Source organism: Enoplosus armatus, chromosome 17, assembly GCF_043641665.1.
Source record: "Enoplosus armatus isolate fEnoArm2 chromosome 17, fEnoArm2.hap1, whole genome shotgun sequence".
NCBI lineage: Eukaryota > Metazoa > Chordata > Actinopteri > Centrarchiformes > Enoplosidae > Enoplosus > Enoplosus armatus.
This window is the reverse complement of record NC_092196.1, coordinates 1675810-1698383: the sequence shown is the minus strand read 5'-3', so window position 1 is coordinate 1698383 and position 22574 is coordinate 1675810. Positions and strand designations below refer to the sequence as shown.

The following is a 22574-nucleotide window of genomic DNA, read 5'->3' as shown; positions in this document are numbered from 1 at the left end:
AGCTAATTAGGACTTCTCCATGAACACTGAGAAACGTTCCTGCTTTCGCAGACGTTGAATTCAACTTAACCACTGGGTGCACCGTGGAAACTGGCATCTTCCGTACCGAATCCTTCCTTCCTTCGTCCCTCCCCTGTTATCCTTCGCCATAGCCCATCCGTAATGCTTCTCACCTCCTTTCTCCTTTCGGTCTTTTCTTCCAATCATCCTTTTCTTTCATCATTCACTTCCTCCATCACTCCACGTGTTCCTCACCGTCGTTCTTTCCACCTCCGCTGCCGGCGTACTCGACATTGTCTTCGTTCTTACAGTCCTTCAGTCTTTCATGTCCTTATGTCGTACCGTTCTTGCTTCCTTCCGTCCTCGCTGACCCCCCAGTGGCGGCAGTCAGCTTCCTGCTGCTTGCACCTGCACTGTACAGCAGACTGATTTACTGTGTGTTTTTTTGGACCATTGGCTCCGTGATACAAACTAGCTTACCGTTTGCGAGTTACCAAGCAACCAACGCCAGATCCATGCTGCGTAGAAAAGTTACTCCCATGTACCTTCCTTATTTGTTTCTTGCACGTCTCTCTGTTATATTTCCCCGTGTTCATGCCATTGAATCAGACTAGATAGATATTTTGCTGCCCTTCATATTTCTGCCGCCGTGGCTATGATGAAGAAATGACTCGGTTTCGTCTGTCAGCCGAATGGTGAAAGTCCCTCAGCTTGAAGCTCTCTCCACCGACGAAAAAAAACAAACAAAAAGAGGCTGGCAGGTGTGCTGAGAGACGCCGCCTCGTGACCTGAAACTGTCACAGGTGTGGTCCTCGTTAAGACACACGGGACAAGGCTATCATCACCACGATATTAACTGCCAAACTTCACGCAAATGTGCCGTGTTTGACTACGGCGTGCCGTCTCCTTCCTGGATGAAACAGGGCATCGCATTAGATAGCAAAAAGTACCGTTTTCAAAAGGGTTTATAAGTTGGAATTAATGACTTTGTTAATAATTGCAATTGAGGTAAATAAGGGACCGCATTGGAAAATGCTCTCCCATTTAGGAGGAGGCAGTCCCTGTCTTGTAAGCAGCACCTAAACCACTTTAGCACTGTTCCAGGACATCCAACTCCAAGTTTAGCATTGTGTCCAGCAATATGTAGCTCCATTGTCAACAGTGTAGCGTTAGGTTATACATTTTGCCACGTTCAATATTGAAATGAATATCGTTTTAAACCTTGAAATGAGCTGTGGTTGGACCAAAATCCAGACAGGAAACCATCACCGAGTAATTGTGAGGCTACGAATACACACATACACAGTTACAGGCACGTGCATACTTTGCCTCGGTCCCTCGTTCCTCACTCACACCGCTTCCCCAGTAAAACAAATAATTCCGGAAAACTAGTCATGAAAAGGTCACAAAAAGGTCCCCGTCTGCCGCGCAACTGCATTCAAAACCGGCAGGTGTTTCTGAGAGTGCGCCTGTGTTTTTTTTTTTCCCCTACCGGGTGTGTAATTGGATAGCTGTCAGTGGGAGTTACAATGTCATCAGATTCACTACAGTAGGTTGACACGCATGCACACACACACACACACAGATGCGTGATTACATTGTCCGAATGGAGACACAAATACACAACTTCAAGTGTACATATGCGTGGTCATTACCAAATGAAACACACAAGCCTTTATGGACACACACACGCACACACACAATGAGGTAATGTCGCCTACACAGTGTGTGTGTGTGTGTGTGTGTGTGTGTGTGCGCATTTCAGAGGCAAACTGTCATTTGTGCTGATGACTCACACAAACAGACAGCAAACAAACAATAGGTGTAGTGGGTCGTCACGATGGCGCTGACAGGGTCAGTGACAAGTGACAAGTAAAATCTCTCACTGTCTGCTTTCCTCGCCCCCTCCTCCTCCTCCTCCTCCTCTCTCTGTTGGAGTTCTTCCTGGCCATAAAACTGAACACTGGTGAGTGTTGTGCGTGCTCCTGTGCATCTTGTGAGAGGCAGAACATAACAGAGAAATGTTTTGACCTTGATGAAAACAAAGAGTCAGTCTCTGACTGAATGAATTGCTCCCGCCCGACTGAAAATGCGGTCCTTCAAAGTGACGGCTATCCGGACACAAAAGGGAGAAAGTATCTGTCAGAGGATCCAATCTGTGACATTCCCGGTTGCAGCTGCACTTCAGGCAGGTGCATGAGTCATAGTTTCCCTGAGAGTGGGGGGGGGGGGCGGTCCCGGTGCTCCTTTTGCCGTCACACAATGAGGCAACATTTCTGTGCTCTCAATTTGTGCAAAGTTGCTCACACGTTTTGTGATTGCGAGAATTGAAAATGAAATGCCATGGTTTGTTGCAACGAGGGTTTAATTTTTGTTCTACCCACCCGGTTCCAGCATTAGCGACAACAACGTACTCACAAATCTCGAAACATGGCAACTTTGCTAAAGATAGGTCCAGTGTTGGGAGTTTAGACGACAGGAGCACCTGATTGGGCTGCATAAAGAGCACACCGATAAGTGATTCGCTGGCAAAAGAGCAAACATTTGTTTGAATACACGAGGGAAACCTACTTCAATTGAAAAAGAAAGACAGTCTGGAACTGTAACTTCGTCCTCCCTATGCACTACTCCATGGGTTGTCAAGCGGGCCCCCAGGAAGCCAACCACCAACCCCCACCCCACAAGGTGAGACCTTGTGTACAAGTGGGCGTAAGTTAGACTAAAAGTCTGAATGAACCCACTAGCGGCAGCCGGGCTGCGACTTTAGATTACTCGTAGAATCTGGAGTTACGGTACGTAACTAATGCGCTATTTCATGTAGGCAAGATGTGGTCCATGCCCCGCTGGGTCCTTCCGGTACCCACAAGCACAAACACAGTCTACACCTCGCCAATGTGTCACAGCACAATGGTGCATCACAGTATCATAATGTGTGAGAAGTAGAGACAATGGCTACGTTTACTGTACCAGTCCAGCAGAGAGCAGATGTCGGGAGTAAGTATGAGGGAGGGCACTCTGACAAAACACTCAATACGGAGTGAGCAGCATCTTAAGATATGAGTAGAAAGGTTGGTTCTTGTGGTTCTGATGTCTGGAGGGAGCTCTGAGTAGAACTGCAGCTCCATTTGAAAGGAGCCAGTTGAGGTGGCTTGGGGTTCTGATTAGGATATCTTCCTCCTGAAGTTTTTCCAGAACGTGCTTATTTGCTTTCTTCCTCACACCCACTTTGGACTGGAAGGCTGCTGAGGTCTTCCTGGACTCACTAATTGGACTTTCGAATAACATTTTCCACAACTTGTGGCACAGTGCAATACATCTTTGTAACTTTTAACTTATAACTCAAAATGACATTCACTTTGAACACCTCGCCGTGATTTGCACACTTGTACATACGTGCATGTGCTTCAAACAACTTTAGCTTTTAGCTTCTCTGTGTCTTCCGTCTTCAGTGTGACGGTTTTGCAGGTTTGTGGTGCCCAACTGCCATCTAGTTTGACCTGAGAAGTGGAGCATCATCTTGTTAGTCCCACCTTCTCAACAGCATCTGGCTGCTTCCCAGCAAGCAGCATCAACTTTGCCACCTGATAAAGAACTTACATGACCCTGTTACTCCACCCAGGCAGATACGGGTATGACCTGTTGACCAAAAACTGTTAGCCCCATAGTGATCAGAATCTGACCGAACAGCTGGAGCTCACGGAGTGGATTAAAAACTGAGCGCACCAAATGAGGATTTTGTGTTTCAACCTTATTCTGAGTTCTGACAAATCTGTCCTTGAATGCTCTCAAATCCTGATTTACTGATTAATTAGTTTTTTCGTTAACAAAGCTCCATACATCTACAACATGTTGTCATGGTAAGAAACCCAGATACCCAGCCTGAGACAAAGACTATAAAAACCCACCGTAAGACAGAAAGAAAGGCAGGGTGGGTGTGTGTGTGTGTGTGTGTGTGTGTGTGTGTGTGCATGTTTGGTCATGGGCGTGTAGGTGTGTGTGTGAGGAAAAAAGGCTTCTTTTTTTTTCCTTTGGTGCTTTCTGTTTGAAAGCTTTTCAGCACGTGTCAAAAAACCACATCTTGCTCTGACAAGAAAGATTTCTTTTAGCAGATACTCGCGCACAACATCGAAGACACAAGATCGCACAGCGCACACACATAAAACATTTTTAAAAAAGCACGTATGGACACACGGCCTCATGCAGAGAATACATGCACCCGCACAATACATGGGTGTTACTGAAGCAGAACAGGGTGTCGTCGAAGCTGTCAAGATGTCAGTCAGAATGGCCAGTCCCATTATTTGTGTAAAAGAAGTCCCCTGCTTTCCCATTGATGCGCCACACATCTTACACGTGGCTTTTTAATATAACTGAGAACTAACATTTGTTGAATTACACAGTCAGGATTTTATCAGCCTCCGAGGGGGCCAACGTCACATCAAAACTAGAGACCACCGGCCGGGATGCAACAAGGCATGTTAATGTTCCGGTCCATGAGTGCTCAGTCATTACTACATTATTACATGAGTACCCAGTACTTAAAACAAATGTGGGCCAGGGGCGTGATGTAGAGGGGCCAATGGCCCCCGTTCCCCACTGCCAACAAATGATTACCATCCGCACGCTGTCACGGCTGGTTGAAAACGTGAAATGATGAAAACATCCAATTCAGGGAGGTAAAAAAAAGCAAACGATAAAGATTTGAGATTTAATGTTGAATTTGTTGCATTTGAAACAGTTTCCAGTAAAATGTGAGATAGAAGAAAAATAATAACAAAGGTTGAAAGGTGCACACTTTTTTAAAAAAGGGTCTACAGCTATGCTAACGGCCAATAGAGGGCACACATGCATGCAGCACCCCACCGGCCTTGGCTTGATTTAGAGTCAGCAAGCGTGATAAATTATGATTAATTATAAACAAGCCAATTAATTGATTTTGACTTTTTTTAAGCATTTTAATATAACTTCAAATTACGTTGTACAGCATGGAATGAAATGTCAACACCAGCTCCCTCCTGATCCTGCCTCCATCTAATACAAGTAAAAAGGGTGCAGAAGACAGCTATTACAGAAAGCAGTAGGCCTTTCAAGTATTAAGCAGAGAAGCTGAATATGACAACCAAGCCAAGACAATATTTGATTATTTCTATGGAAAACAGGAATAAACGTACCTGAGGCATTAATGCTTAAATTGAAATCAACTTCAAGGTTTGTTTTGCTTTCTGGGGGATCCTTCTGCAAATCGGAGCTGCTGGATGGAGTTCTTTGCTTTTCTGATTCAATTCTGAGTAAATGTAGCAGTCTTCTATCATTGGTAAGAATGGGCCAAATTAAAATGTTGACCTGGTGTTGGCACTTGGACGAAAAAAGTCAGAGGACCACCAAATCCATCCAGATGGAGGACATGCATGTGTACCAAATTCCACGGCAATCCTTCCGGTAGTTGTTGATGTTCCAGGCGTGGACATAAAGTGGTAGACTACCTGACTGAAATTGCTCCAATCTCTTAAAATTGACCTACATCTGATGCAGATGGAAAGCTGGAACCTTGGACCCAGTTAAGGTCAGGTTAGGTCCTCGGAATTTTAGGTGGTCGGATTTACCTGCAGTCCGCCCCGGGACTTCATCTCTGTTAAACCGACAATGCCAAACAAAGGAGGCTAGTCTACGAGGTCTTACCTCATGTCAGGTAGAATACCTTAACCCAGTTACTTCATACTAAGTCTGCTTACTACATTTTTTCTGTTTTCAGTCGTGGTGAGCGCTAACTCCTTGCGACTTGGAAGACTCTGGTTAGACGTTCGTCCAGCCATGGAAAGGAGTCCTACTGGGATGTTTCTGGTGGTCGCCGTTGAGTTAACAGCTTCTACTCTGGTCTCCATGCTTGGCGAGATTTTCATCTCCCTCTGCCTATCTTCCTCCTTCACTGATAAGATGTGCTCTGCGTAGGAGGGCCCTTGTCCACTGAACTTTGAGGTTGTCAGTGGTGGTTAGAGTTGAAATTGAGACATTGAGTCCGTGCAAGTGGGTTTTCTTGCACACGGTGGTCTTTCAGTCCCCACGGGAGCGATGATGTTCCGCTTAACGTCACATGGCCACCCGACCCAGTTCAATTTACTCATGAAGACCGCGTGATGCGTTTGAAGTCTCAGGAAGGAAGGACCTAGTTTGTTCAAAATAGCGGGTCAAATTTAAGCTTTACTCGTCATTATAAAATACGGGGATATAAAAAGGAAAACAAGGAAGATATACAGTTACGTGTATACATGTATCAGACCCACAATCAGCTTTATTGGATAAGAATGTGTACACATATGGTAGAAGGAATTTGCTGCCAATGTACTTATACAAAAATAGACAGCTAACAGCTAAGAACAAATAAAGCTAAAAGGACTATTATGTACACAGTATGTGAAAAAAAATAGGTATATATGTATATATATATATATATATATATATATGCAGGATTTATATTGACAGTGACAGTGCATGTTAAACTGTAAACTGTTGTTTTTGGCGTACGGCGCTCTGCAGCGCCTACCAGAGGGGGAGAAGTGGGGGCAGGTCGTGTTGTGTCCAGGGGTGTGATGGATCTGCAGTGATGTTTCCTGCCTGTTCCCTGACTCTGGACATGTATGAGTCCTGAACGGAGGGCAGGTTGGTTGGCACCAATGATTTTTCTCTGCATGTCAGTTGTAGTCTGTTTCTGTCCTGTTTTGGTGGGGGGCAATCCAAACCAGACAGTGATGGATGCGCAGAGAACAGACGGGATGATTGCGGCGTAGAACTGGAATCGGCAGCTTTGACTATCGTGCCGATGTCGGACGCCCACTTTCTGAAGATGAGGGTCGTGCAAAATCCAGTGGTTTGGTAATAACAGAAAGTTCGATGTCATTCATTTGTTCATATTAGCTTAATTTCTCAACAGCATTTGCTATCGCATACAAAATGTAAACAGCCCTCCACAAGGGTGTCAAATAAACAGATCTCTGTGTTCAACATTAAATATCGAAATGCCAGAATATGTACGATGCATCTGTTGTGTGACGTCCATCAAGCCGGAGAAAATGTGACTGAGCTTTTACAGTTTTAAAATTCTGCCAACACATGGACGAGTGAACCAGACTTTGTCTCTGGTCATGAATTAGGCATTGTTTTTACTGCTGCTGGGCAATGAGATAGCTTTCACAACCACACACACAGGTACAGCTGTCAGGGTGTTTATTCTCTCTCCACTCCCCTGCCTTCCTCTCTGTCTTTTCCCCTACCTCTCCCTCTTTCTCGACCCCCCTCTTCTCCATATACTTCGCTTTACGGCGCTCAAACACCCGTTGGGGAGTGCTCCGGCATCCAGTGACCAAAGAAAACAAAAAAACTTTCCATGACATTCTAACTCCACATGTAACCTACAGAGCCTGCTCAGTTTTAATTAGGCAGGGACTCCCAACAAACATATGGGGGGGGGGGGCCGCAGGGCAATTTACACCGCGCTGACGGCCCTTCTCAGGAGGCCGAGCAGCACACTGCTGTAACGGCTTGTGCTGAGGAGACACATTGAGGAAGATACATTAAAAAGGCTGCTGTGAACGCAAGTGGGATGAAAAAGATTGTGAAAGTGCACACAGTCTTGGACACCCTTCAAGGGGGTCCAGATTACAGCTGGGGCAATATGGCAAAAAAAATGTTACCGCTATAATTATTTTCATATCAGTCAATAATGATGCATATATACACAGTGCTTAACAAATGTATTAGACCACCTGTCATAAAAATGAGAAAACACAAATATTTTAGAAATCTGTCAAAAACTTGTTTCAAACTAAAAATTGTGTTGTTATTTATTAGGCAAATAGCAAACTGGAACAACTAAATTGTCCTTATTCACATATATTAACCAAAAATCTTAATATTTTGTATGACCTCCTTTGGCCCTGATAACAGCTTGCATTCTTTGCAACCACTAAAACAAATGTTTCTGTTCAGGAAATAACTGTAATTTGGCATCTCGATCAAAAAATAATAATGTGCTTCACTATTTTATTCTGCTTTTATGTAAAACAGTAAATTTGAAAATTCATGGATAACAACAATAATTCTATTTTAGCATTAAAGATATAATTTTGATTAAAGAGCTTGGCTTGCACATACTGGTGGATTGACCATTACAGAAACATCAAATATTTTGGTCATCAGCAATACTGTTCATTTAGGGCAGCAGGGGCAAACACCTTACACTGGGTGGTGGTCTAATACATTTGCGAAGCACTGTATATATATATATATATATATATATATATATATATATATATATATATATATCATTGTCTTTGAAGCATCTCCACACCAGTGACATTTCATTGCCTCATTCGTCCACAGCGGCTCTTCTTCTTCGACACACACCAAAAAAAACAAAAAAACAGAGGGAGCACTCAGGCTCTCCGACTGCTGGCACCAAAAGAATAGCGCGTTGATTGTTCGGCTAACACAAAACGATCCTTCGGCGCTTGTTTTATGGAGGTGATGATGATGATGATGATGTTACAAATAGTTATAGGTTATATATTGCCCAGCCCTACCTGAGATTCTCCTGAAGATGTGCTGCGATATTGGCTCCACTTATGTTGTCTTTTGCCAGTGGAAGGGCTCCTTTTGACAAGCAGCTTGAGATAGGACAGGGAGTGGGGGGAGTTAGGTGACCTTTCTTAAGGATGGTGTTCACATGGGTGTCTGGTGGACCAGTGGTTAAAGTATGTACCATAACAACCTAGGTTCAATTCCAGCCGGGGAGCTTGTTGCATGTAACACCCCATCTACATCCACAAATTTCACGCCTATATCTACAATGTAGAAGTTCTCACTGATCCGATCCCATTCAGATTCCGAGGGTCCAAACAGTGGAACCTCTGGGGTTGAACTGCACGTGAAAGTGCAAGCTGCTCGCCCGTGTTTACCCGTGACATGACTCTCTTTGCGGCACGTCGCTCAAAGTTTAGGGAAGCATTTGCATGACAGTTTAGGCTGACGGATCGTATCTGATCCAACGTCTGATCCAGCTTCAGACTGATACTGAGACTGATACTGACACTGAGAATCGGATTGGGCAAATCCCTAATTTACACCCGCGTCTCCATGCGTTTTGTGTTTTTTTTTCCTGATCCAGACGCAGATCGCATTCGGCGCAAATCCGGCCCATGCGTCATTGCAGTCGCACGTCTGTCTGAAGCCCTCCTCAGACCAACAGTAGAGTCTGACCTGCTCCCCAGATGGAATTAGGTATTCCCAAGTAGGGGGAAAACAGAATCAGGAATCTTCCAAAACAAAAAAACAAAAAAATTAGGTAGGATATAAAATGTTTCATGGTGATTTGCGCTGAACCCTTTTGCCTGGTGTAGGTCGATATTATATCGTTAGCCATCAAAGGAGCTGCAGTTATTATCATTGCTAATGACCAGCTGGCTTTTTGCAGCCTGCCTCTATTGATTAACAAACACATCCGCCAGACAAGAGAGGTGGTCGATGTTGATTTAATCAGCGGGGAGACGCACCGTGAAATGCCTTACATTTCATTCTCTGCTATATTTCTGCGCTGTTCGAGGCGGCTGCTGCGGTCTCCTGTGTGCAGAAAATGTTTTGTAATTGAGAGTCAATTGATTTCATGTGGTCCGATGATATTATAAGATATGGTACATCCACACACACACACAACACACACACACACACAACACACACACACACACACACACGCACACACACATACAAACTATCCATGGGTTAGGGTTAGGGTTAGTCATGTTTCCATCACTTCAGAGGACATTACATCGACATACATTCTTTTCCTGGAGACTCACCCTAACCCAAACCACTACTTGCCTAACCCTGACCCTAAATCTCTCTTCTGACCTAAGCCTAAACTTAAACCACCCTAAAATGTAATAATTTACCATACGGGGACTTGCGTTTTGTCCCCAGTAGAAAGGCAAGTCCCCACAACGTGTAAAACGGATCTATGTCCCCGCAACACACGCATTCCAAGAGTGAGTGTAGGTGCGGGCTGCAGAAACGTGACCTTCCTGTCGAATGTACGCCACCTTGTCTCGGGCCTCTCAAATTGTCACTTCATTGCCAACACATAAAACTTTAAAGCTGCACTAACCCGTACTTTTTAGGCCACATGGGCGCAGCGACACAAATCTAAAAAACACATCACTGACGTCGAAATCATATCACAATATAGGCCAAAAAGTTGATTTGGAGGACATGTTAGCAAAAACATACGCCTATTTAAACCGCGTTAGTACCAATATTTGCTCTCTTTTAGCTTTTAGTTTATGGTCTCTACTATTTTGAGACAGACCCACAGGAGACTAAGGCGAGGAACCAATCTTGACTTCTTGACGCACTTCGTCCACATCTGAGCGTTGAGTGTGAATTCCCATCAGTGCTGCGACCTTTCACCAGCCGTGGCTTCTGGGAGTTAGAGTGCGTGTGCTCTCTCAAGTTTTGTATGCGTTCGCGCAGCAGTGACATTGGTGTAATTTACAGCAGCTCCTCTGGCAGTTTCACATGGAAACCTATACACAGGCTACAGTCCTGTAGCCTGAGAATGTACATGATAATCCAAACAATAAAAGCACACAAGCTATGCTACAGTGGGACTTAACTACATGGTTTGAATGTGTCCTTTACTTGCCGTGTCGATACATCTGTGCACTTTATATCTCATTTGACTGTTAGCTCACAAGTTTGGCGGCAGCCCTCCGATGAACTGTACACAGATATATATATATACGGCATATTGGTGCATTTCTTCGAGGAACGCGAGAAGAGCTAATTCCTTAACATGCTTTGCAGAATGCGGGGATTAAAGCTTTAATCCTCCGGAAAATGATTAGCTCGAATCTCGCAAAGGCAATCCTATTTGCAGACCGAACGTTTTCCTCTCTTCTCTCTCGGCAGGTCAGAGGTCAGTGAAGGCAGTGGCACCAGTGGACGGAGATGATGTCCATGCAAAGTAAGTGCTTGGCCACCACTGCAGGCCAGCTCTGATTCTCCGTCTGCGATTTGAAGCACACAAACGCAATCATTGAAATGCAACACCTTATGTTACTTGACTCCCAAACTGCTGTGAGTTCAGCGATCATGATTGACTGACATTGTTAATATGCGGGGGTTTGTTACCACTTGATCCTCGTGCAGCTCTGACAAACAATACATAGTCAGTTGAGACATTTTGTCGTCACGTTATATCCGCCGCGTGCGCACACAAAGAAGGGAGGGGTTTGTTATTGACGATTCAGCTGTCTCTGGGCGTGTTTTTGGATTAGCAGCCAGGAAAATGAAAACAGTTCTTGAGTAAGATTTGACTGTTCTCGCTTTGGCTAAAAAAAACTGCGCTTCAGTGCCTGCCACAGAGACTAACAATCCCTAAACCGGCTAATATTGCAAGGTAAGTGGTGGTGTTAAAATAATGATGTGAAGGGCGAAGAATGTTCTCTCCCAGGCTGCGGATTTTTAAAACTTGCTCACAGTGAATCCACCAATAAATTCTATCGCCAGCGACGCACAAGCGTGTAATGACAAGCTGTTGAGCTGGGAACCACATGCTGCACGTTTTTTTTTTTTGGCCGGATACTCATAACGTCATCCAAGCAGCTGGCCTCGCGCGACAATTGTTTGCTTATTAGTGTGGCGGTAATGACGGTTATATTAAAGAATGCCTTTACAAAATGAAGTGCATCACCATATCAACATATACAGAACCGTACCACCAAGCCCTCATGTCCAGACCAACAATAAGTTCCCTTCCCATAGACGGACATTTGGAGCACGTGCGTACAACTGGTAATTATAGATTTACCGCCTTTCAGACATTTAAACAAAGCACCCCACCGCCGCAGCCTAAACTGATTACCCACATTAAAATGAATAGTAGGACCACGCCTTTAGCCTCAATGTAGCCTGGCTCATCAGATGTAGGCTGCTGGGACTACTTCAGTCGCTGTTCTCCTCCCCTTCGGCTAACTGCGTGTCACGGTCTTCAAAGTCTGTGGTTTTTAGCGGGTCCAGTGAGCCCCCTCCAGAGCCTCCAGTGTAGGTGGGCTTCACCTCGAGGACACCGATGATCACCCGAGTTGTGTTTGTCTTTTTTAACAGCAAAAGTTGTAAAATCACGTAGCCTGAATGCGGCCTAATGGTCGTGGTAGTAATACTAGCAGCAGCAGTAGTAGTGGTAGCAATAGTAGTAGTAAGGTAATAGCAGCAGTAGTAGTGGTAGCAATAGTAGTAGTAAGGTAATATTACTATCTGATGTCAGCCACGTGTTGTTCCCTGCAGTGAGTGAGGCGGACAGTGTGGTGAAGGTGGCGGAGTGGCAGCAGACCTACTACGCCTCCGATTCTGGCATCCAATCAGGGGCCACCACAGTCCGGGACGACGAGAGCAGCACCGAGTACAGCGGCCGCAAGAAGTACACCGGCAGTACCGCAACCAGCGCGGCCACCGGTCCTGGCACTGCCACTGCAGGGGGAGGAGGGGACGCGGCAGCCGGCGAGCTAGAGAGCCCCACAGGTGAGACTTTCTTTCTAACAGCGCTTTAACCTGAGAGAGCTCAAAGGTCACTCGGTGGTTTCACGTGTTTTGTGGTTCCTTTGGTTCGGTTTTCATCATTCATTCGGCTTTCATCATCTCGTCCTCTTCCCTCTTCTCCCAAATCTTTGTCGCTGTGCATCTGCGTTTGCTGTTCTTGTTTTTGCAAGAATAAAGGAACTGATGTAACATCAAGTCATACATCGGTCCTGGTACATTCGTTTGCTCGTTCATAATTTGCTTGTTTGTTTGCCCCGTCGATCTGTCTGACACACACACACACACACACACACACACACGATTATCCCAGACACCGCTGAATGGATTTTGATGAATGCGTTCAGTCAGTCTTGATCCAGTGTTCATTTGTGACGTGCTTAAAATAGGGATCAGCATCCAACATGGTGAGGAAAAAAAAAAAAAAAAAAATGTTTGTCTCCTTCTGAAGAAACAATTTCCAGCCAAATAATTCAGCCTCGCTATGAAATCAACTTCCACAGTGTGAAATAATCCATCGTGGTAAATAAGAAGAGACCATTTCATCTTCATTTCACTCTTGTCACGCTCTGCTTCCCACCAATCACCTGACACGCACTTGGGAAGAAATTAAGGTCTCCTCCAGGAAATAATCCCTCGCCTTCAAAAAACTCGACTGTCACACCTGCGCTGTTAGGTTGAGACACGGTTGCCGTTTGCAAAACGAATGCGCCTTAAAAGCTATAATTACATATGGTGTTTACAGCGAAAATATCAACTTAATGTAGACTGTAACAAGAGGGCTATAAAAGCTTAGCGACAGGCCATGAATCTCACATCTTCGGTGGTACTTTTCTTCCCCGCAGTCCTCTTCATCCTGGTTGGATGGATGGTGTGGTAATATTCTATATGTTTTTACTCATTCCCAACAAATCCAATGAAAAGACAAAAAAAAACAAAAAACGCCAACAATGAATGTACTCTATTAACAAGTATTGTGTGTGTATCCAAAGCTTGATATATCACACACACTTGATTTTGACTCAGTCCCACTTACACCATCCTGCTGGCACAAATACTCACTGGTGCACCAAACGTGGATCGATCTGATGATCAAAATAGTGCCACACACACACACACACACACACACACACTGTTTTAGGACATTAATAAGCCTTTATATTTGCTTTTCACTGGGAACCAATGGGCCTGGAGCTGAGAACCACACACAGGGTGGGGAAGTCAGAAAGCATTGAGAGATGGACATTTCGTCATCTCGCAAGGTTTTTCTTTCGCCGGCGCTCTGTGGGACGGTCTGGGTGTTGACCCTGGGGACTGTGTGCTTTATCTGTGCATGTGGGCATGTGGTCCATGTATGCAGATGTCCAAATGTAGTATAAACACAACCGTTTTCGGAGTATGTCCAGCCCTTTTTAACCCTTTCATGCATGAATTATGACATCCTCAGTCAGGATTTTTGTGTTTTCATTTCTCTTTTGGCATGAAAACATTTTTTTTACTTTTTTCAAACATTCATTTTTCAAAGTTCTTCACATGTCCACTCGGGTGGACAGCATGCGTTTGAGTTTTCAACTGAAGAAATATGTATTTAACACACCAATGAATAAAATGGAAATTTGAACAATTGTATTACTCCTTAGTTGGTACTTGATGTTACCAAATTTTATTTAGCTGCAAGGGTCTCCGACTACAGAAGGACTGGCAAGGTATTCCTGAGCTGCTCAGCGTTTCTGGCCTTCCGTTGGCCATCTTGGTTTTGAGACATTTGTGTTGCACTTACAACAGCTGGCCAGTGGGTGGCAGCTTATGGGATGACGCACTAGCGTCCACTGTGGTGGTTGATGTGCGACTACACCATTAAAACCCATGCATATACAAGAAAACAGCTTTTGAATAGCTGTCCATTGTAGTGACCACTATGTGTGAAACGGTTAAATGTCTGACTGGTTGCTCTCAAAATCAGATGCCAAAAAACAACAAAAAAACAGAATACTGTGTCAGATCGATTTCTGAGTTATGCAAGAATCAAGATGACAGGCGAACGTGTGCCCGCATAGGGGAAACATGATGTAGTCTGAGCCTCGTGGCTCATATGTTGTAGACATGAGTAGTTGAGTCCAATACTCTTGTTGTAACACGGCACACTGACATCTAAAGCCTTAAGCTTTATGTTTTGTTTTTTTTAAAGTGCTTTTAAAAGTTAATGTATGCCAGTATACAAGCGGTACCAGTGAATGAACAATAGCAGCCCAAGTAGGTGTTGAGTGCAGAGTTGGGCTCCTCCTTGTTCTCGGGGGAATGCAAGTCTCTTATTACTCACGCGTACACTCTGAAACATGTTGTGCCCTCAGTGCTTACATAAATACACACTTTAACCCTGCAACATGGGGGGGGGGGGGGGCATGCCACGGTTGAGAAAAGAAAATCCAGCAGTTGGATATACCTTGGTAAATACTAAGCAGGAATGTTCTTAATACGCTTCCTCTGGACTCTGGATCGAGGGGATACCTGCCGCTACTCCTTTAGTAGTTTCAGGTCTACTGGTCTGGCTTTGCCATGAAGGGTTACGCTCAAGATTGACTCTTGTGATTCTCTGGAGATGAAATAACAAGTGTGAACACGCTTGAAACGATCAGATCATTCACTGAACCCAAGTGGAACCTTGGCAGCTGTTCCTTGAATCTGAGGTTAATAACTTTGGCTGATGCTGTTCCTCTCTGCTTGACTTACTTACTTTTTTAGGTGGTGGGTCATCCACTTGTTTTCCTGGTGCCTGCTGCTCTTTGTTCAGCAGGATTCGGAGGACGCCCAGGGTGGCTGAACGCTCACAGTTTGGAAGTTCAATTGCCTGTTTTGTTATCTTGCCTTTGCACTTACACAATTCGGTCTTTGCTGCCATCCTTAACATCCATACCCTGGTTCTGTAAAGAGCAACCACACCTGGTTAAAGGCCCCATGTTGTAGAAAGTGAGATCTCCATGTCTTGTCTGACTATAAAGCAGCTCTAGGTGCTGTATGAATACTGTGAAAGCATCAAAACGCTCAGTGCACGGAGAAACGCGCGCGGCCCGTTTTCAGAAACTCTGCCTTTAAATGAGGCGTCAGGACTTCTTTGTGTTTTGAAACCTGTTGTCTAGACGGTTCAGAAGTTAACACACACACACACACACACGACAAAAACATAATTTGCATTAGACATGGTGATGTACTTTTAGGAGGAGAACCTGGATAGAGATAGTACTAGTGTTTCATCCAAGGACCAAACCGAATTGGCAATTTCCCATGCTTTCACCCATTTGCTATAAATGATATTCAATTGTATATCGCTGACCCTTTCCAAAGTGAAGTACAAGTTATGTCCTGCCTTCAGTTCATTCAGTACGCTGTGAAAATTGAGTCGCAAAGTAATGACAATTGAGACAGACAGCCCATCACGGTCGTCAACGCATTACAGCCTTTAATGAACACCATTTCCCACATGCCCAAAACCTTTGCTGGTTAAACATTAGCAGTTCCACCGACGAGGTCCAAGTGGCCGCGGCCAGTTCACCCATGGTGGTTACAGCAGGACAGGTAGTGCCATTACAGCAAGACATTGCAGCTAAAAACTTCCCAGAGGTCCCAGAGGGACATGGGAGGGCCAAAATCATATTACCATGCAAACCGTTATAACTCTGACAAATGAATGACTACATGTACAGTCGTTGCCCACGTTCACACCTGTTTTTGGATTCAATCAGCCCCTACATGTTCATAATACATGATTGTCTATCATTGTTAAAACAGGACTCAAACTCCATTAGAAAGTAGTAGTAGTAGTAGTAGTGGGTACTCGTTTCTCTCAGAATGTTGAGCGTACACTCCCGGGAACACATGTCACTCTTTCAGAAAGACTGATGAAATGAGAGGCTGCAAAAGCTAGTGGAACAGAGGCCCAGCCCGGGGGTGACAACTCCTGAGCTTCGACTTGCTCTAGACAAACCGAGAGAGCAAACACCGGCTCTTATGAGAACCGCAGTACGAGTCTGGGAAGGGTCTCGCGTGAAAAAGTCAGGCCATAAAAATGTCAGGCACCGGTGCATCCGTAAGACACACCGAAACAGTCCATGCCCGCGCCTGCATTATCATCAAGTTGTTTTTTTTTTTTTATAGCGTGTTGAAGTGAACTGAGCTGAAACCAATGGCTGCCCGGAGTGTAGGAACTCAGTTGAAAGAATGTTATGCCTTGTCAAATTGTGGCAGAATTGTGAAATATAAGCACCTTGGAGTTAATGGAGCTTAAAGCAGCAGTATGGTGGTGCAGTATCCCTCCCCCCTTTTCATTTCTCTTTATCATGTCTACACACTGCCAGTAAACATGGAGAAACATTCTTTTTTTTTTTTTTTTTATCCTCTTTTCCATGCAACGAAGTGAACATTTCCACGTCAGAGCTGCATTATGTTACGCTCTGCCTCTGGTCACTTAGCTGGCACCCAAATGAAGCCACTGACGTGTCCACCCAGAAGATAATAACCCCTCAATAAGACACGTTGTCTTTGACTTAATTATCACTTCTTTTTTTTATTTTTTTATCCCTTAATGTTTGAAATGGCTTTGCTCTCCAGAAAGGCTGTTCCAATTCCAAGCGCTTGACGCTGTCGAAGAGTGAACTAAAACTGATTGTAGGATCATTTCATGTTGCGTTTGTTGCATAAAGATCTCTTTGGAGGTCTCTTTGAGGACCACACCATTGATTTTGCATATTTCAACCCTTTTATTGAACCATGCTTTAGTGTTTCAAAATCGGTGAATGTGTGTTTTCTTACCTATTATTATTATTACAGTTGGCGTTCAGTCAAAGGCGTTTGGATGTGGCCGAGGTCAGGCTTACTATATACTCCAGTAAAGGAGAACAGGTGTGAAGTAGCAGGTTCTGCCCAAACAAACATTTGGATGTTTTATCTGGCCGGCCGACCGCCCGGATGTGCTACGCAATATTTTGAAGAGTGAAATACCATTAGAAAGTAGGTGCTGTAAGGAAAAGGAAGATTTTCCTCACTTCGTACAAGTTTGGAGATAAAACAAATAGGTTGCTCTGAATTTTCGTCGCAAGTCCTGATAACTAGGCTTTGCCGTGTCTCTTTTCCCCCCATTGTTGAATCCGAATACTTGACTAATGATTATTTCAAACTGTAAGGGCACAGTTGATCTTGTTGTATCCCGTGTCCAGACCGAGGAGACTATTTGGCTTCGCTTCCAAGATACTTTCTTCTGAATGGGGGTGGCTATCATGTTTCCATATTCACCATGCTTATAGGTATAGCCAATAGACTGCAGCATAGGCCTAGGCTGGGACCCAGACGATTCTGCGCGCTCATGTCTTATTTGCTCCGGCAGATGCATCTGGCCCCCTCCGACAGGGACCATCAGAAGCGTCCCAGTGGTGCTCACACACCTTAAGATCTCTGAAGGTACACACCAGTGTGGCACTGTATATGCTGCTGGTCCAGACACACAAGCGCGTTTCGCTTCGTTTAGTCCAGATTAAACCAGATTTAGCCACGTTATCATCTTATCAGATCACATTTGATGAGGGCCGTCCCAGCTCAATATGTGTCCTTCAGGGAACATAATGCGAAGGACCGATTGAAATGGCAATACATTCGGATAACACTCATTACCATGTTAGCTGAACGTTGAATGGCGAGTCACACAATCAAACTCCCACTTCAAATTACATATTGAAGCGTTATTTAACCAAGCCATTCAGTCTCGTCGCGGCGTCTTCTTTGCTTGATCTCTCTTGCTTTCAAACACCCACCCACACACACACACACACACACACACACACACACACACTGGTACACACACATGGCGTCCCTTGTTTTACTGCTCTCCTTTGTTTTTATATTCAACGATCCAGCGGTTGATCATGTACACACACACTAGCAGTCTCATATTCTCTCTCTCTCTCTCTGTCTGTCTCCATCTCCCTGTGACAGATTTGGACGCTCAATACTCACTAACTCGGGCTCAGCGTGTCAGGGCCGCCATGTTCCCAGAGACCCTGGTGGAGGGGGAGGCGGCCATGCCCGTCCAATCGGATCCCACGCAGCAGAGCAACGTGCAGCGACTGGCCGAACCCTCCCAGCTGCTAAAGACGGCCATCGTCCACCTGATAAACTACCAGGACGACGCCGAGTTGGCCACCAGGGCGGTGCCAGAGCTCACCAAGCTGCTGGCAGACGATGACCCGGTATGCCGCCGCTGCCGCCGCCGTCTCCGCCGTCGTGCTAAATGACTACGAACTTGCTAACTGAGCTTCCAGACACACGTGTTCTATTTTTTCACTGTCATTTTTCTCCACTCTGTAGGTCGTGGTGAACAAGGCGGCCATGATAGTCAACCAGCTGACCCGCAAGGAGGCCAGTCGCCGGGTGCTGGTGCAGTCACCGGCCATGGTGGGCGCCGTGGTGCGTGCCATGACGACGGCGGTTGACATGGAGACGGCCCGTTACGCGGCCAGCGTGCTCCACAGCCTGTCGCACCAGAGGGAGGGACTGCTGGCCATATTCAAGTCTGGCGGAATACCAGCACTGGTCCGCATGCTGAGGTAGGCACTGCAAGTATCCAGTAGTGGGGCTGAACATTGCAGTGATGATGGCAGTGGTGAAAAATGCATGGCAGCCTGGTGAGACAGGTCCTTTAAGTCTGTAATAACAGATGATTTTTGACCACATGGGGCCAGTTGGAAAAAGAGTATGAGTGTAAATAGTCTCCGCTCATAAAGCTTCCGTACCAACCTTTTTGAGTTGATATGGCAAACTTTACACGTCCAGCAGTTACAAAGCAACATTATCATTTATTGTTTTGCTGAACACCTGGCGAAGTCCAGTGCTCACACCCTTTTAGCCCTGTTTTCGGTCTCCAAAACCAACTCCCGCGGGGAAAACTATCCGGCTCTTTAGCTGCTAAATGCTCCCCCAGTGCCCACCAGGTAGTCGGGTAGTCTCGTCGGTTTGGTGCTGATCCTAGTTGTTTAGGTTCATCACTACGAGCCACCCCCTTTTCACACTGTCTCCACATTTTTTCGTTTGATGCATTATTATGAAAGCGTTTACTATAGCCGCTTTAACCAAGGATATTGTCGGACAAACAAAGAAAGTTGCGTAGACTTCGAACACTTCGCAAATTAGGGTCGGGCGATGTCCGCCGGAGCCGGCATAACAACACACTGTAGAACGAAGGGTACGGTGGAAATGTTTCGAGATGGTGACTTATTGAAAGCTTTCCACCTACAATATGGCAACCAGAGACCAACTGAGAACTGTAATTTCAGTACCAAATAATTCGGGGGGGCCGGCGTGTGTGTGTGTGGGGGGGGTGGCTTTCCAACCCCAAGGCAGGGCTGCAGAGTTAATGCCTTGCACTGAGGCTTAACAGGGGAGGATAATTCACACTCATAATTGATTCAGGGGCTTAAATCGCACAGAAAATGAAAGAAAATTGAATAGAAAACTAAACAGCTTCACAGAGAGACGCCCGTTTGTGTGTGTTTGTGTGTGTGTGTGTGTGTGTGTGACTTCCATTTATGCTATCAACATGCTGCTTAATACACACTCTCTCACCTTCTCTTATTTTTCCAGGAGGTTTGGTTTTGTTCTTCGCCACTGTCACTCTCTGCAACCTCCTGCATAATGAAGTCTTTATACGTGTGTGTGTGTGTGTGTGTGTGTGTGGTACTAGGCGATAATCTGGTTAGACGCAGGAAATAGGCATTAACATCAGAAAACTCCTCTTTCTCCTTCTCCAGTAAAATCTTCCTGTCCATGTACAATCTATGGATAAAAGCTGAATATCAATTCAAATAACTTTTACCATCATAATAATAGGTTTATATATATATATATATATATATATATATATATCTGCTCTTGTCTTTCAGAGGCTGTTTTATTATTATTTGTTATTCAAAGATAACATAAAACAATGAAGAAATCATGTGTTTTGAATCATAAAGAAAGGTTTGTTATTCTATGTATTACAATATAAAGTTATATCGAACCGCCTGTAATTCACGTGTGTTTGAGTGTAACTGCAAGAACTGTCTGTAGAACATCCGCTGACATTCTGCTCATTACTTCCAGAGATCCAAACCAAGTCAACCAAATTCTAATCTCTAATTTAGCAGCACTCCATCTGAAAAACTAGACGTATTGAGGCTGTGAAAACACATGGTTGCGCTTCGTTTTACCTCGGGTAGAGGATTCTCACTACTACTGGCTTCAGCTGAAAACAGGGGGCGGCACACAGGGAGAGTCAGACGTGAATGTCCTCCTTGATCTATCTCCGTCTGTCCACTCCGTCTGTCTCTGGTGCTCATTCGGTCTCTTGCCCAGAGTCCTCGCTGTTTCAGTGATGTACAGTTTCCCACAGCTGTCACACCCACACACGCTCCTTTCTATACGGTGTGCAAGCAGAGATCTTAAGGTGTTGAATGCTTTGCGGTTAGATGTTTTTACAGTCCTGAGTGACATAAAAGAGTCCCACTGAACTCCATTCACTAAGGTAAGTCTGTGAGTTTGTCAAACTGTTCATTGACAAGGTCTCGGATTAACTCTCTTGCTCCGACGTATTTGTACACTGTTGTTCAGCAGCTGCTTAATATGAACTTACACCGCGTCTACACAGGAGGTGTAGCGTGAGCAGCTGCAGTGTCTACAAAGGACGCATTCAGTACTGAACACAACAGTCACCGTGGTTACACGTGGAAACGGTAGGAAGTTGACTTGAAGGCAAAGGTTGAAGGTTAAAAGACATGTTTCGGGTCGGCATTTGCGCACTATGTTGAGCTGTGTTGATTGAAAATAGGAGCGTATCAGCACGCTCACCTGACATGACAATGCTAACGTGCTGATGTTTAGCAGGAATAATGTTCAGTATGTTCGCCATCGGGTAGTACGGTGGCGCCTCACAGCAAGAGGCTCTTGGGTACGAACCTGCAGGGGCATTGAATGTCTCTACCAAACGCCGCGACAATCCATCCAGCAGCTGTCTCACTCGAAACCACAACATTTCAACCTCATGGCGGCATCAGAGGTAAAGTCATTTGGATTCATCTCTCTCTGGATATTTCTGTGTGGACACACCACAAAGAGGTGGACTGACTAACCGTTTAGATTAAAATTGCACCTCCTTCTTCTCATAGCCATATGGCATATGGCGTGCCTTGCTGTGGTGACAATGCCAAAGGCCTGTGGATAAAGGGAGCGAAAACCGAGAAAAAAGAGCCAAGGGTTCAAAGGCTTAAAAGACCACAATGTCATGTTTGCGGGATTGTATAAATATGCAGGTGCTGTATGTTCATAAAATAGTTGGGTTTCGCGTAGCAGGTCGGTTGTTAGGCTTAAAAGGTTGCTGATCCATACTAATGTCTCAGTGATTGCTTCCCCAGGTGCTGACATTTCCAAGTTTTTGAGCAAAGAACACTCACTGACACACACACACACACACACATCCGCCCACACACACTCTTGCCTTTTTAAACGCTCAATGATGGCGGAGGATGGTGCTGCGAGCAAGCAATATGAACTACAATTTTGTTTTCGTCCCATGTCTTACACACTCTTGTTTAGAATGAGCACATTGGTGGCTGATAGAGGTCAACGAAGGTCCCAGGTTGCTTAATGCCCCACTATATCTTTTTCTCTCTCTTTATCCAACTCGTGCAGCTCGTCGGTGGAATCGGTCTTATTTTACGCCATCACCACACTCCACAACCTGCTGCTGCACCAAGAGGGGGCCAAGATGGCGGTGCGTCTTGCTGACGGCCTGCAGAGGATGGTTCCCTTACTGAAAAAGAGTAACCCCAAGTTCCTGGCCATCACTACCGACTGTCTGCAGCTCCTGTCCTACGGCAACCAGGAGAGCAAGGTGAGTAGAGGAACTTGACGTTTTAAAGGAGATCCTTGTTGTGTCCACTTATCTATTACAGAATTATACGTCCTGCTTC

General features: G+C 45.1%; 1 protein-coding gene across 1 annotated transcript in view; it reads left to right on the top strand.

Moving 5' to 3' along the window:
* The first annotated feature begins 10953 nt into the window (after positions 1-10953).
* The window catches only part of LOC139299769 (junction plakoglobin-like), a 28982-nt gene continuing 17361 nt past the window's right edge, over positions 10954-22574 (top strand). Inside the window, exons 1-5 of the mRNA XM_070922671.1 lie at positions 10954-11011; positions 12334-12567; positions 18565-18818; positions 18937-19175; positions 22294-22495. Of these exons, the coding sequence (XP_070778772.1) occupies positions 10996-11011; positions 12334-12567; positions 18565-18818; positions 18937-19175; positions 22294-22495 (945 nt within the window). The 5' untranslated portion in view covers positions 10954-10995. The remainder of the gene's footprint in view (positions 11012-12333; positions 12568-18564; positions 18819-18936; positions 19176-22293; positions 22496-22574) is intronic.